The following is a 14,513-nucleotide window of genomic DNA, read 5'->3' as shown; positions in this document are numbered from 1 at the left end:
GTAAGTTAAATGAGGTGTCCAAGTTTGACGCATACCCCATGCCCCGTGTGGATGAGCTTGTAGAAAGGCTGGGAACAGCCAGGTTTCTCACCACATTGGACCTGACCAAAGGTTACTGGCAAATACCTTTATCTGATAGCGCCAAAGAAAAAACAGCCTTTTCGGTTCCGGAGGGGCTGTACCAGTATAAGATGTTACCCTTTGGGTTGCATGGGGCTCCAGCAACCTTTCAACGGGCGATGGATAAAATTTTGAGGCCCCATAGAAAATATGCAGCTGCCTATTTGGATGATGTGGTAATTCACAGTACAGACTGGGGGTCCCATTTGGTTAAAGTACAAGCAGTACTGGACTCAATCAGAGAGGCAGGGTTAACTGCTAACCCAAAGAAGTGCTGCCTCGCAATGGAGGAGGTCAAATACTTGGGCTTCACCATAGGCAGAGGTCTGATTAGGCCCCAATTGAATAAAGTTGATGCTATTCAAAACTGGCCTCGTCCAGTGAATAAAAAACAGGTAAGGGCTTTTTTGGGAATTACTGGGTACTATAGACGGTTTATTCCTAATTTTGCGACCACAGCGGTGCCGTTGTCAGACCTTACCAAAGGGAAGCAGTCAAATGTGGTGAAATGGAACCCTGATGCAGAAAAGGCGTTCCAAGCGTTAAAAGTGGCTTTGTGTTCACAACCGGTGTTGATAACACCAGATTTTTCAAAAGAATTTGTGGTACAGACAGATGCCTCAGAGGTAGGGATAGGTGCTGTGCTGTCCCAAACCAGAGATGGGGACGAACACCCTATCATTTATTTGAGTAGGAAACTCAATGAGCATTGAAAAAAGGTATGCCATTGTGGAAAAGGAGGCTTTGGCCATTAAGTGGGCACTAGATACCTTGAGATATTACCTCTTGGGTAGACAATTCAGACTAGTGACAGACCATGCCCCTTTAAAATGGATGTATGTAAATAGAGGCAAGAATGCTCGTGTAACTAGATGGTTTCTAGCGTTGCAGGACTTTAAGTTTACTGTCGAACATAGACCGGGAACACAATTGGCCAACGCAGATGCATTGTCTCGCATCTTCTGTTTGGGGGCTACAAGTGTTCCGGCCCCTAGGTCGAAACAGGGGAGGGGGATATGTGACAAGAACACTGGGATAGTGTTTGAGGGCAGGTATATTTGTCCCAGGTTCTTGTCTTACATGTTTTAGAAAATGTTAACTTCTAGGAAAAATGCTTTTTGTTTTGTCTGAACCTTTTCAGTTTGCTGTAAAAGCTGGGTAAAGGCTCTGAGAGAGAGATAAGGCGAGTTCTAGACATTGGGCCCAGTTCGGGTCTTTGGCCTCACAGAGGGCTAATCAGGGTTTCAGCTGTGTAAGTGTGTTATAGTGCTGCTAACCTGATTAGTATGGGCAGACTGCCTGGGAAGGCTGAGGGATCTGTGTGTGAGAGACACGCTTTCTGATGCAAGTGAGCTATACAGTATGTACTGAAGAACTCTGTGTTTTGTTTAGTGACAGTTAGGAATATCTTATGTTTAGTTAGTGCCGGACAGGCAAGGTATTTTTATTTTGGGGTTTGTTTTATTTTCTGTTTCAATAAAACTGGCCGGGGTCAGTTGTACCAGAAACTGGACTTGTGTTGTTCCTCAGCTGCTGCGTGCTACCATATTCCCCAGGAAAAGGCGCCTTGCACCCCTACAGTGTTACAATATATATGCATAGGGGGCACCAAAATTTTTCTTGCCTCCAGGCAACTGGGACAAACTTACGCCACTGATTGGAGGATGACAGTGGGGTGAACGGGGGTATTAGGGAATACCAGTGACAGGAATGGAGCACATAGAGGAGTACTGGAGGATGACAGTGAGGGGTGAGGTACAGGTGAGATGTTGGGGTACACAGGGGGTACTAGGGTACACCAGTGAAAGGAATGGTGCACATAGATGGGTACTGGAGGATGACAGTGAGGGGTGAGGTACAGGTGAGATGTTGGGGTACATAGGGGGTACTAGGGTACACCAGTGAAAGGAATGGTGCACATAGATGGGTACTGGAGGATGACAGTGAGGGGTGAGGTTCAGAGTAGATATTGAGGTACACCAGTGAGAGGACAGGGGCACATAGAGAAAGGCGAGAACTCCATAAGGGAAGTATTTAAGAACATAAGTGTTCTGTGTTTGGCATCCACACTTGAAAAAGGTCTGCCTTAAGGTGGGTACACACTGATAGATATATCTACAGATCAATTGATCTGTAGATATATCTATCTATGGACGGATCGGGAAGTGTGTTGAGCATACACACTGCCCGATCCGTCGGGGACTGACGTCATGAACTGGGCGAGAATGTACACACGCCCGCCCAGTACAGCTGTCAATCACCGCCGGTTGCCGCAGCATGTGTACGGGCGGCCGGCTGGTCGCCCGTACACACACATCGATGCGCCAATATATCGGTAGATATATTGGCCGTCGCCTGTGCTGCAGGGCCGACGCGATATGTCTGTGAACGACGGAGTTCACAGACATATCGCCCGTACACACTGGCCGACGGACCCGCGATATATATCGGCCGTTCAATAGAACGGGTGATATATCGGCCAGTGTGTACCCACCTTTAGTCCAAGATGTGTATGGACACCAAGCATATACTGAAAGGACATATCTGGCCCCACTAAGGAGTCGGGTACTGGTTGTTATTACCCAGTTTTGTTTTAGCATTGTTGTTTCCAACTGTAAAGCGCAATGGAATTTGCTGCGCTATATAAGAAACTGTTAATAATACATAATATACCATCTGCGCACATACATGGATATGAGCCTAAGGCGCACATCTCTCTGCATATAGCACTGCTTTTTACATTTGGAAACTTATGTCTTTTTATTGAAGTGAACATGGGCCCTCATTCCGAGTTGTTCGCTAAGAGTCATCGCATCGCAAATTTACTAAATGTAAGTATCTGCGCATGCGCAAATGCGTGATTACGCATGCGCGAGTACATACGTACGACAACTGTGCAAAATTACTTTTAAAAAAAAAAGCCGTAACTGGCAACCGAAAACGAGGAGTGGCGTGGGCGTTGCGGAGGCGCGACTTCGCAATGCTCCGACATGGGCGTGAAAGTGGGCGTACAGTGTGGGAGTATGCAACTCGCAATGGGCGTGTTTTTAGCAAATAAACATTGTCGCTGTTAAAACTAACATAGGAAACCGTAGCAACATTCACGCAGCAGCAGAGTAGGTCTGCAGTTACTCTACATTTGCGAAGTACTGGTACAAGTGTGTATGCAGTAATTAGCAGTTAATTGGATATCACATTCATCTGATGTCCAATTACTTGTTAATTAATGAGCAGATGAAAGTTACCAACCAGCAATTGTCTGAACACACATTACATGTTTAGTCTACTCACATAGAAATCTCACACACTGCCAAATAAGGGTTTTTGTTTTTTTGGAAATTGTTGTGTAAGCCTTTTAAAAATTGTTTTAATGTGTGTAAGACTCCCAAATACAAGCAAATGAAAATTTTTGTGAAAGTGTTTGAAATCTGCATAATTGTTTAAAAATAAACCAACACCAACATAATGCAGCATACACTTTAATTTAGCCTTAAAAGTCACAATAATATTTGATTATAATATCTGACAATGTTTGAAATGATGTCCTGTTGACCCTAGATATTTATAAAAAGCGTCGTGTCTGTTTACTTAATATGGACATTAAAGTGTGGTGCAAAGCATACCTTTTTTTTTTTTGTTTTTTTCAATTTTTAAGGAGAATTAGCAGATTGGTCTACAAGTGTCTATATGCTGACCTAATCTTTCTGGAACTGCATTACCTGGAAGAAACTGCTCAAATTTTTGTAATAATTTTTTTATTACTATATAATTTTTGGACAACATTTAAACATGGCTCCACATGAGTCGCACAGGCAGAGATGGACCAAGCAGCAAGCAGATGGCACTGCCAATCATTAGATAGCAGAACTCAGTACTCTGCAAAAGTCTGCTTCTGGCAAAAGTATATATTTAAAGCATAAATAAAACATGACACACCCTGCCACACACACATTTTCAACCAAATGAGAAAGAATTAGGATCCACCACACAAACACAACAATACATAGCACACTAGTAAGAGGAAGATGGCTCTGGTGTTTATACACATAAACTCACAGGCTACAATACATCCAAACAGAAAAAATACATTTCACTAAGAGGGAGTTATCCATTCTGGTCACACAAGCCAACTCCAAAAATACAGAGAGGCAACATCAAAAACATGGGTGCTGCCCATCTGGAGAGACATCATTTTCTTCTTTTTCTCCCCGCCTGAGGCTGTTCTTCTTTGGAAGGTCTGCGGAGCGACCTTCGTTGGGCCTGCCCAGTGGGCTGTTCTTCCTGGGCAGGGGCAGGGGAGGGAGCCGATGTGGGTGGCTCTCTGCCACTGTGGGCAAGGGAGACAGCGATGGCCTGGAGCCCTTGCAAGATGTTATTTGCAAGGGTTTGGAATGAGGAGGCAAGTTGTTCTTGGCCCTGCCTGATCTCTGCCAGACCTTGGCAGAGTTGAGCAACACCTTGCTCAACACAGGTTCGGTGCTCAGTGAGCCGGACAGCTATCTGGCTTACCTCCCGGATGACCCCGTCTTGAAACCGATTTAGGCTCTCACCATACCTAGCGATTTCAAGCAGGATCTCCGGGATAGCAGAGGGTTGGGTGGGGGGGCCAGTAGGAACCTGCAGAGGTGGGATTTGTGGGCCCACACTGGCAGACTCACTAGGTCCCTCCACCTCAGCCTCAACCACATAACCGTCCTGTGACTCAAACGGATCACCCCCCTGTGCTGTGTTTTGTGGCAAGCAAATAGAAGAATGTGTGGGAAAAAAGTAGGATACAAAATTAGTTTATTATTATAAATACTGTCAAAATTACAGACAACTAAATGTGTAAACTTACCTTCCAAGTCATGTCCCGTCAGGATCTCAGGCAGGTCCGTGTCCATATGAGACACCCCTTGGCCCTCCTCATAACTGACACAGGGCATCGCCATCTCCTCCAAGTCAGTATACTCCACAGCGACAGGTGCTCCTCCACCTGTAGCCCTTGAGGCATTCCACTCCGCAGCCCTCTTTGCCTTCAGGCGGGATTTGAAGTCGGCCCACCTACATATGTATTGTGAAAGAGGGACAAAGTAGAGTCTTATTATTTGTCTAAGCTAATATATAGGACACGTGTTCTGCTTGTGTTTGCTAGACATAACATCACATGTAACTACATTTTTTAGTCAACTTAGCACACAAAAAGGACTGTCAATATGCACTTACCGTCGTCTCACTTCCTGTGATGTTCTGACGACAGAGCCAACTTCATTCACAGATTTTGTGATGTCTCTCCAGATTCGTTCTTTTGAAGCAGCCCCCATGTTTTTTGGCCCTCTATGGATTTTGGACATGGCCTGCGTGACCAAGACACGCAACTCCCTCTTAGTGAATGCAGGCTGTCTTTTCTTCCGTCTGGAGGTAGCCTGTGAGGTTTCTTGTTGTTCATCACCATCTTCCTCCTCACTAGCAGCTTCTGTCTGTTGTGTTTGTGTGGCTAAAGCCAATTCTCCCTCAGTTTGGTCACTTTGTGTGTGTGGCAGAGTATCCCCAGTCAATTGTTGTGGTTCAGAAGCAGACATTTGCAGAGTACTAGGTCCTGCCTCTTCAACATCCGCAGAGGCGTATTCCAGCATGCGGCGTTGGCAATCTATGCGTCTTTTGCGCAATGCCATCTCCTGCTCTGCAATGCGGTCCATCTCTGCTGCGATTTGCTCACGAGAAGCCATGTTTGTGATGAAGTGTGTACGGCCAGGTGTGTGCTTATATACCTACGTGCGAATCGTTAACTCACACAGCTGTACACTGTTATTCTGGTTAATGATTGCACTGCTTATTTAAGGGCCTACTTTGCACGCTGTGAGTGTAGGTAGTTTGGAGTTTCAGTTGTTTGTTGGCTTGTGCGTGAAGGTGCTTGTGGAATTTGCAGAGTGAGTAATTGTCTAGCATACCTTTGTCATTTTGTTTGCGTTTTGAATCTAGACAGTGTTGCATTTGTTATGCGTTTTTTCGTTTGTGAGTATTCTTGGTTGTTGTTTTTTTGGAGTTTTGTCAAAATTTTTATTTTAATTTTTTAGGTTTTAAATATTTTTTAAAAATAACTATTTTGCTAGTCCATTTGTGAAAATAAACCTGTGCTTCTTTGTTTTGACTGTCATTTGTGTTCTCTTGTAGGTGTTTGCTTTTGGGAGAAATATCCCTGGTTTCATTTATTTTCTGGGTGTGCTACTGAACACCAAGTCTTTCTTTTTTTTGGAGCAGGTAAGTGCCCTTGGCCTGTGTTGGTGCCTGTTTAGTTTTAATGGTCTGTATGCTGTTTTTTGACTGTCATTTGTGTTCTCTTGTAGGTGTTTGCTTTTGGGAGAAATATCCCTGGTTTCATTTATTTTCTGGGTGTGCTACTGAACACCAAGTCTTTCTTTTTTTTGGAGCAGGTAAGTGCCCTTGGCCTGTGTTTTGGTTTGCTGTTTGTGTTTCTTAAAAGTGTGGTGATTCTGTTTGTTTTCCATTTTGTCTAAAATAGAATTTTTGTTTCCCAGGATTGATCTGCAAAGTAGTGTTTGTGTTTCCTGGACTAGCTACTAAATGTTTTATTTATTTTTGTTTGTTTTTTTAATTGGTGTTTGTGATGTATTTGATGCTCAGAAATGGTTTTTTTATTTTTTTTTTATTTGTAAAAATAACATATTTTTAAAATTTTTCTTTTTATTAATTTCACATTTTGGCCATGAATTCCACACAGAAAAAATGTACGCTCCTGCAGTAAGTTTCCACAACATTTTTTACAACATTTATTGTTTGAATATTTTTTAGAAGTTGTTTTTGTATTTTTCACCTCGTTTTTTTTCTTTTTAAAAAAAGTGTGTTATGTCAATATTTATTGCTGCAGAAGCCCTACCTCCCCAACCCACGCCAGCACTCCCACCCCAACCGCCAGCCCCACAACCACAGCCGGCTCCTCATCAACCAAGGCAACGGAGGCGTGCTAGGCCACCAATTTTCCGAACCCGTGTCCTACTTTTTGGTATGCCAGATGATGTGGTGGTGCGTAGATACAGGCTGCCACCACATCTAATCCTAGACACTCTCTCCATAATAGAGAGTGATCTGGAGTCTGAAATTCGGTATCCTACAGCAATACCACCATTGACACAATTCCTTGCAGTGTTACATTTTTTGGCTACAGCCTCATATCAGCATGTTGTGGGAGACCTGGTTGGCATGTCGCAGGGCCAGTTCAGTAAGGTCCTGCGGCGTGTCTGCCAGGCTTTCCTAAAGCGGGTGAAGCAATTCATTGATATGCCTTTGGATGTTGGTGCCCTAGATGTGGTGAAGCGGCAATTTGAGGAAGGTGGTAGTCGCTTCCCACATGTTATTGGGGTTGTGGATGGCACACATGTTGCTATTCAGCCACCAAGACATAATGAAGAAATTTATAGAAACAGGAAACTGTTTCATTCTCTGAATGTAATGGTTGTTTGTGGGCCATCCCTCCAGATCCTTTCCCTGAATGCAAAATTTACTGGAAGTTCACATGATGCATATGTCATTAGACAATCAGGGATATGGCAGAGATTAAGATCAAGTCAACGAGCAGACATGTGGTTATTGGGTGAGTTGTTGCTCAAATATTTGTTACTAAAAACAGTAACTTGACAAATTTAATATTACAAAATTTTGCCTTCTCTTCCAACAGGAGACCGTGGATATCCTTGCACCCCCTGGCTCATGACTCCTTACCGTAATCCCAGGCCAGGACCACAGATGGCATTTAACTCCGCGCTTACTGCCACTAGGCAGCTGGTGGAGCGCACAATTGGTGTCCTTAAAGGGCGGTTTCGTGTGCTCCACCGCACTGGTGGCGACATCATGTATTCGCCGGAGATGGCAAGTAAAATAGTGGTCCTGTGCGCAATACTACATAATATCGCGGTAAGGAGTAGTGTAGAGCTTCCTCAGGCAGAGGAATTGCCTGATGAGGAGCCAGGGGTTGTTCGACATTTCGGTGGGGGGAGTGTTACACGGAGGGGGAGCCAAGTGAGGGCAAGGATTGTTGCCGAATATTTCAGGTATAGTGTTTTGATATTTTCTAGTTTTATAAATTTTAAAACACAGTATGCTTATGTTTTTTTAACAATGATGACATTTTGTATGATATTGTAAAGTGATTGTGTAAGGCTTTTGTTGTGTTGGAATGGGTAATTTTTGTTGGCGTCAAATTCCGCAAACACGTTAAGTTTACAATGTTTAGTTAGAAAACCAAATAATGTAATGTTGCTAAATAGTGTCCTTATTTGTTTTATATCCTCAAATCCTGATTATGTAAACAAACACACAAACAAATGATACTCAATGTTTCCCACTTTGTGACTGTCCAGCTGAATGATCACACGAACTGTGGTGAGTACACAGATATGTATAGTAATTTTAAATAAACTGTGTCTCTGTGTCTGTGTTTTTATTTAAATTTTGTTTATGATAAATATTTGCTTCTGCGAATGCGTATTTCCGCTCGTGCGAAATAACACTCTGCTCTTCACAGCATTGCAAAGATTAATAAAGTTATTAGAAATGACAACATAGATTTTGGACCAATCACATGCTAACAGACACTATAAATATATGCCCAAATAAGGAAAACGCCATTGCCATGATGCGTGCAGCACCGTTCACCAGGCGGGAGCTCCGCGTGCTGGTTGCGGTGATGGACCGCCGCGTAGGCCGCGTTGGGCGCTTCATCCCCAATCGGGTGAAGCGCGAGGCCTACGCGGAGGTCCGCCGCCTGCTGCGGACTCGCGTCCGCAGCAGGCGGACAATCATACAACTTGAGAGGAGGTGGAGTGATCTCCGCAGGAGGACTCCCGATCTGTTGGCGGAGATCCGCCAGCAAATCCGAACTATGCATACACGAAGTAAGTTACATTACATAAGATTATTAGCATAAATTGTGCTAATGGGGGAAATTCCAAGTTGATTGCAGCAGGAATTTAGTGAACAATTGGGCTAAACCATGTGCACTGCAGGGGAAGCATATGTAACATGTGCAGAGAGAGTAAGATTTGGGTGGGGTGTGTTCAATCTGCAAAATAATTTGCAGTGTTAAAATAAAGCAGCCTGTATTTACCCAGCACAGAATAAAATAAGCCACCCAAATCTAACTCTCTCTGCACATGTTATATCTGCCTCCCCTGCAGTGCACATGGTTCTGGCCAATTGCAAACTATATTCCTGCTGTAATCCCCTTGGAATTACCCACAATTTACACTAAGTGGTAGGCTAATTGCAACCTTGAGTGTCCTTTTTTGGAAAATAGGACAGTGTGTGTGGTTAGGGCAAACAGTACTGACTGTAGCAAACTGTCACCAAACAAGTGCATGTTTTCAAGAAATAAGAACCAGCCAGGAAACTGTACACAAATACTTGATCAGTGCTGGCTATATAATAAGGTGCCTTGAATAGTGATCTGGTGATGTTGCCTAGACCAATCACTATGACTCAATGGACTAGATTAAGGAATGAGCTTCAAAGTAAAAGTTTGGACTCATTTTGTTTGCTGTGGCCAACATGAAGAGGATCTTAACATGTTTGCTTTTCTATTTTTATAAACACTGAATTTTACATGGAACAGAACATTGATAATTCAAAGTGTTTACTATGTAATTTCTCATGTAAACTAAATGTTGTCAATAATATCATTATAGGACAACAACAACGGCACAACTCTCCGCCCCCTTCCCCTTCCCAGTCCCCCTCCCCTTCTCACTCCCCCTCCCCTTCTCACTCCCCCTCCCCTTCACAGTCCCACTCAGCTTCCCAGTCCCCCTCAGCTTCCCAGTCCCCCTCAGCTTCCCAGTCCCCCTCATCTTCCCAGTCCCCATCAGCTTCCCAGTCCCCCTCAGCTTCCCTGGCCCACTCCACTTTCCACTCCCCTTCTCACCACACCTCTCCATCTCTTTCTGGGACCCCTTCTCCTCCTTCCCATACCCCTTCTCCTTCAACTTCTACATCACCATCTCAACCCCCCTCACCCTCTATTGCATTAACTTTCTCTCCGCCCCCCTCGCCCTCTCAATCAGACCCCCCCTCTGAAATTGCAGTCCAAATCCAGCCTCCTTCCCCCATCCAGCCTCCTTCCCCAATCCCTCCTCCTTCCCCCATCCAGCCGCCTTCCCCCATCCAGCCAACATCCCCACCCAGTGAATGGGCAGAGGAAGCCCCTGAAGACCGTTCAGGGAGTCTTCAGGTTGCCGTGGAAAGTAAGTTTTTTTAAAATTTTTACAAATTATTACCCACTTACACTTACAATGACAAAACATGCAGTGTTGTACTGTTTGAATTCTTGGGCCAAGGACAAATATTTGTGTTTTTCTTCATGGTGTACATGTTGCCTTTACATATTTGTGAGTGTCATTATATGTACAGTGTGTATGTGTGCAATGTTTTGTGTGTCCACTCTAGGTTGACACTCATTAGGTAGCCAGGGTTGCCAGGACAACAGGGTTTATATGTGTTAGATTTTCTGCTAAACAGTTAGACCTGAGTGGAGTTTAGTATGTTGTTGGTCTTTGACACTTGTGCCTGTGTAGTCTTAATATTTGCACTTACAAATCACATGCTTCACTTTGTTATGCAGCCTAATGACACACTGATTTGTGGTGTGAAAGTTACATTCACAAAATGACTAATTGTTCAAGTCAAACCTGTTTGCACTTATTTAGTAAGGGCAGCTTTCAGGGAGTGTGGGAATGCTATGATATGTTGGCCTTCTGAAGATGTTGATATGCAGTGTGATGAGGCAGGACCAAACCCCTTAAAAAAAAAAAAAAAAAAAAAAGATGAGAATGAATGCCAACATGGTGTAACAGTGACGAAGATGGAAGTTATCTTTAACATGGGATGTCGCCCATAACAACCAATACAATTAATCTTTACAATTGGGGAACCACTTCTACAAGATAATAATCTTATTTTGGCTTGTTTGCTATGGGCGACGCTACATCTTAAAATGAACTCACATAGTAGTAAATGTACCCCATGGTCAAGAAAACTGTAATAAGTAACAAAAAAAGCCTGAGCAGGCTTGTGTGTTTTTCGGCTAATGATTGTACCATAAAACAGCCATGATGTATCAACTTTGCCATTAAGCAGGCCTGTCCAAACTGCGCAACTGCAACTGTTGAGAAACTACACATCCCAGCATGCCCTGACACAGGTTTGGCATTCCCTGGCCCCAAAACTGAGTCAACGCATGCTGGTATATGTAGTTTCACACAAGCTTGAGGGATGCAGTTTGGACCTGCCTGCATTAAAGTGTGCTTTGTGCCTTGCTTGGATAATAAGCAATGTGAGTAAGTTAGTAATGTTTATGTTATCTCTTAATTTCAGATGTTGCCGTTGGAGATCCCACATCGTTGCAGGAGATTGTTTCCAACATGAGGCTCCATCTCCAGGCCTTGTTGGGTCTTGTGGACGCAATTGAAAAATTTTGTTAATTTTGTGATTTAAAAAAAAAAAAAAAAAAAAAGGATATTATCATTATTACAGTAAAAAAAAAAAATAAACTACTAAATTTAAATACTTCAGCGGCTCTTTATTATTTATTAATGCAATAAAGGAACAGCAGATTGCAGAACAAACATTTTTTACCTTAAACATTTCAAACATCTAACGTAAGTTATTTTAAAACACCAAATAAAACATGTTATTGGCTAAATAAACATGCAAACACCTTCATTCACATACAAAAACTCTACTTTAATAAATTCAGAAAACACATTAGACCAAGCACATTGCAAACATCTATATTTATATTAAACATGTAAATAAAAGGAGGCTCTTTTATGGCTACAAAGTGCACTTCAGGTATTTAAACAAATACTTAATTGATCATGAACATTTCAAATCATTCACTAATTGGATTTGTTATTGAGGAGGGCTTGTGGACTTTTAATTGGAAGGTGTTAGTCCACTTAATAGTATAAAAACAAATTGTGCTGCGTTTCTCAGCAAAAGTGAGCACTTTAACTGAAAAATGTGTAAATCTACTACAACTTAGTATTTTTACGAAGAAGTATGTGTTAATGCGATGGGTTCGCATTGCTGCGAGGATTTCGCATTGCTGCGATGTCATTTGCCGTACGCCCACTTTGTGTAATAATGCGTGCGAATGAGCAAAAATACGTTGGGGGCGGATGTTCGCAAATTTACTACATTAACGCAACTTTACTGATAGGTTGTGCGAACGAAAAACTTAGCGAACAACTCGGAATGAGGGCCATGGTAAGTATTTGTGTGCAATAAATTTCAGCTTCTTTGCTGTCCAGTTGCATTCAGAACCTGTTTCTGCAATCTCGTGTATATGGGAAAAAGGTCTCAAAAGGAAGCAAAGGAATAACACTAACCGAAGACACAGCTTTACATGTACTTTTTAGCATCTAGCTCCAAATATACCCACCTACCTTTATATATTTAGGGTATTGGAGGGTAACAGCGAGGTGTGTGAGATATTGGGGTACATAGGGGGTATTAGGGTACACCTGTGAGAGGAATGGGGCACATAGAGGGGTATTGGAGGATTACAGTGAGGTGTGTGAGGTACAGGTGAGATATTGGGGTACATAGGGGGTATCAGGGTATACCTGTGAGATGAATGGGGCACATAGAGGGGTACTGGAGGGTGACAGTGAGGTGTGTGAGGTACAGGTGAGATATTGGGGTACATAGGGGGTATCAGGGTACATCCATGAGAGGAATGGGGCACATAGAGGGGTACTAGAGGTTGACAGTGAGGTGTGTGAGGTACAGGTGAGATATTGGGGTACATAAGGGTCTTAGGGTACACCTGTGAAAGGAATGGGTCACATAGAGGGGTATTGGAGGGTGACAGTGAGGTGTGTAAGATATTGGGGTACATAGGGGTCTTAGGGTACACCTGTGAGAGGAATGGGGCACATAGAGGGGTACTGGAGGGTGACAGTGAGGCGTGTGAGGTACAGGTGAGATATTGGGGTACATAGGGGGTATCAGGGTACACCTGTGAGAGGAAAGGGGCACATAGAGGGGTACTGGAGGGTGACAGTGAGGTATGTGAGGTACAGGTGAGATATGGGGGTACATATGGGGTATTAGGGTACACCTGTGAGGGGAATGGGGCACATAGAGGGTGACAGTGAGGTGTGTGAGGTACAGGTGAGATATTGGGGTACATATGGGGTATTAGGGTGCAACTGTGAGAGGAATGGGGCACATAGATGGGTATTATAGGGTGACAGTGAGGTGTGTGAGGTACAGGTGAGATATTGGGGTACATAGGGGGTATCAGGGTACAACTGTGAGAGGAATGGGGCACATAGATGGGTATTATAGGGTGACAGTGAGGTGTGTGAGGTACAGGTGAGATATTGGGGTACATAGGGGGTATCAGGGTACACCTGTGAGAGGAATGGGGCACATAGAGGGGTACTGGAGGGTGACAGTGAGGTATGTGAGGTACAGGTGAGATATGGGGGTACATATGGGGTATTAGGGTACACCTGTGAGGGGAATGGGGCACATAGAGGGTGACAGTGAGGTGTGTGAGGTACAGGTGAGATATTGGGGTACATATGGGGTATTAGGGTGCAACTGTGAGAGGAATGGGGCACATAGATGGGTATTATAGGGTGACAGTGAGGTGTGTGAGGTACAGGTGAGATATTGGGGTACATAGGGGGTATCAGGGTACAACTGTGAGAGGAATGGGGCACATAGATGGGTATTATAGGGTGACAGTGAGGTGTGTGAGGTACAGGTGAGATATTGGGGTACATAGGGGGTATCAGGGTACACCTGTGAGAGGAATGGGGCACATAGAGGGGTACTGGAGGGTGACAGTGAGGTATGTGAGGTACAGGTGAGATATGGGGGTACATATGGGGTATTAGGGTACACCTGTGAGGGGAATGGGGCACATAGAGGGTGACAGTGAGGTGTGTGAGGTACAGGTGAGATATTGGGGTACATATGGGGTATTAGGGTGCAACTGTGAGAGGAATGGGGCACATAGATGGGTATTATAGGGTGACAGTGAGGTGTGTGAGGTACAGGTGAGATATTGGGGTACATAGGGGGTATCAGGGTACAACTGTGAGAGGAATGGGGCACATAGAGGGGTACTGGAGGGTGACAGTGAGGTACAGGTGAGATATTGGGGTACAGTGAGGAGACTAGGGGTATTGGGGAAACCAGTCAGTGAGTCTGGGGCACAGGGCATTGGAGTGAGGGCCTTCTCTTAAAACTAGGCACAGCCGCCATGTTCGTTTGCTCATTGTTGTTCACTTCTCCCTGTAAATAAAGATATTGAAGAATCTTTCTTAGCATTTGCCGTTATCTCCCACCTCTTAGCTGTGATTGGCCAGTGTCGGTCGAACTCCAAG

At 43.9% G+C, this 14,513-nt stretch overlaps 1 protein-coding gene across 2 annotated transcripts; it reads left to right on the top strand.

Annotated features, from left to right (window-relative positions):
- The first annotated feature begins 6,843 nt into the window (after nucleotides 1-6,843).
- On the top strand, nucleotides 6,844-10,172 carry LOC134943974 (putative nuclease HARBI1). 2 transcript variants are annotated; one of them, XM_063932527.1, is made up of 5 exons: nucleotides 6,844-6,861; nucleotides 7,597-7,711; nucleotides 7,796-8,168; nucleotides 8,478-8,499; nucleotides 9,801-10,172. In XM_063932527.1, exons 1-4 carry the CDS (start codon nucleotides 6,847-6,849, stop codon nucleotides 8,479-8,481), a joined length of 507 nt encoding a protein of 168 aa, XP_063788597.1. In that variant the 5' UTR covers nucleotides 6,844-6,846; the 3' UTR covers nucleotides 8,482-8,499; nucleotides 9,801-10,172. The 2 variants fall into 2 exon arrangements, with proteins under 2 accessions (XP_063788597.1, XP_063788596.1); XM_063932526.1 differs by having other exon boundaries at nucleotides 6,845-6,861; nucleotides 6,961-7,711.
- Nucleotides 10,173-14,513: the final 4,341 nt, after the last annotated feature.

The sequence above is a fragment of the Pseudophryne corroboree genome, chromosome 7, assembly GCF_028390025.1.
Source record: "Pseudophryne corroboree isolate aPseCor3 chromosome 7, aPseCor3.hap2, whole genome shotgun sequence".
Taxonomy (NCBI): domain Eukaryota; kingdom Metazoa; phylum Chordata; class Amphibia; order Anura; family Myobatrachidae; genus Pseudophryne; species Pseudophryne corroboree.
Note: the sequence above shows the minus strand (reverse complement) of the source record. Positions and strands in the feature narration are given on the sequence as shown.

Coding starts and splice junctions, on each gene's coding strand:
- LOC134943974 (XM_063932526.1), top strand. Junction 7,712..7,795: donor AGCAGACATGTGGTTATTGG/GTGAGTTGTTGC, acceptor CTCTTCCAACAG/GAGACCGTGGATATCCTTGC.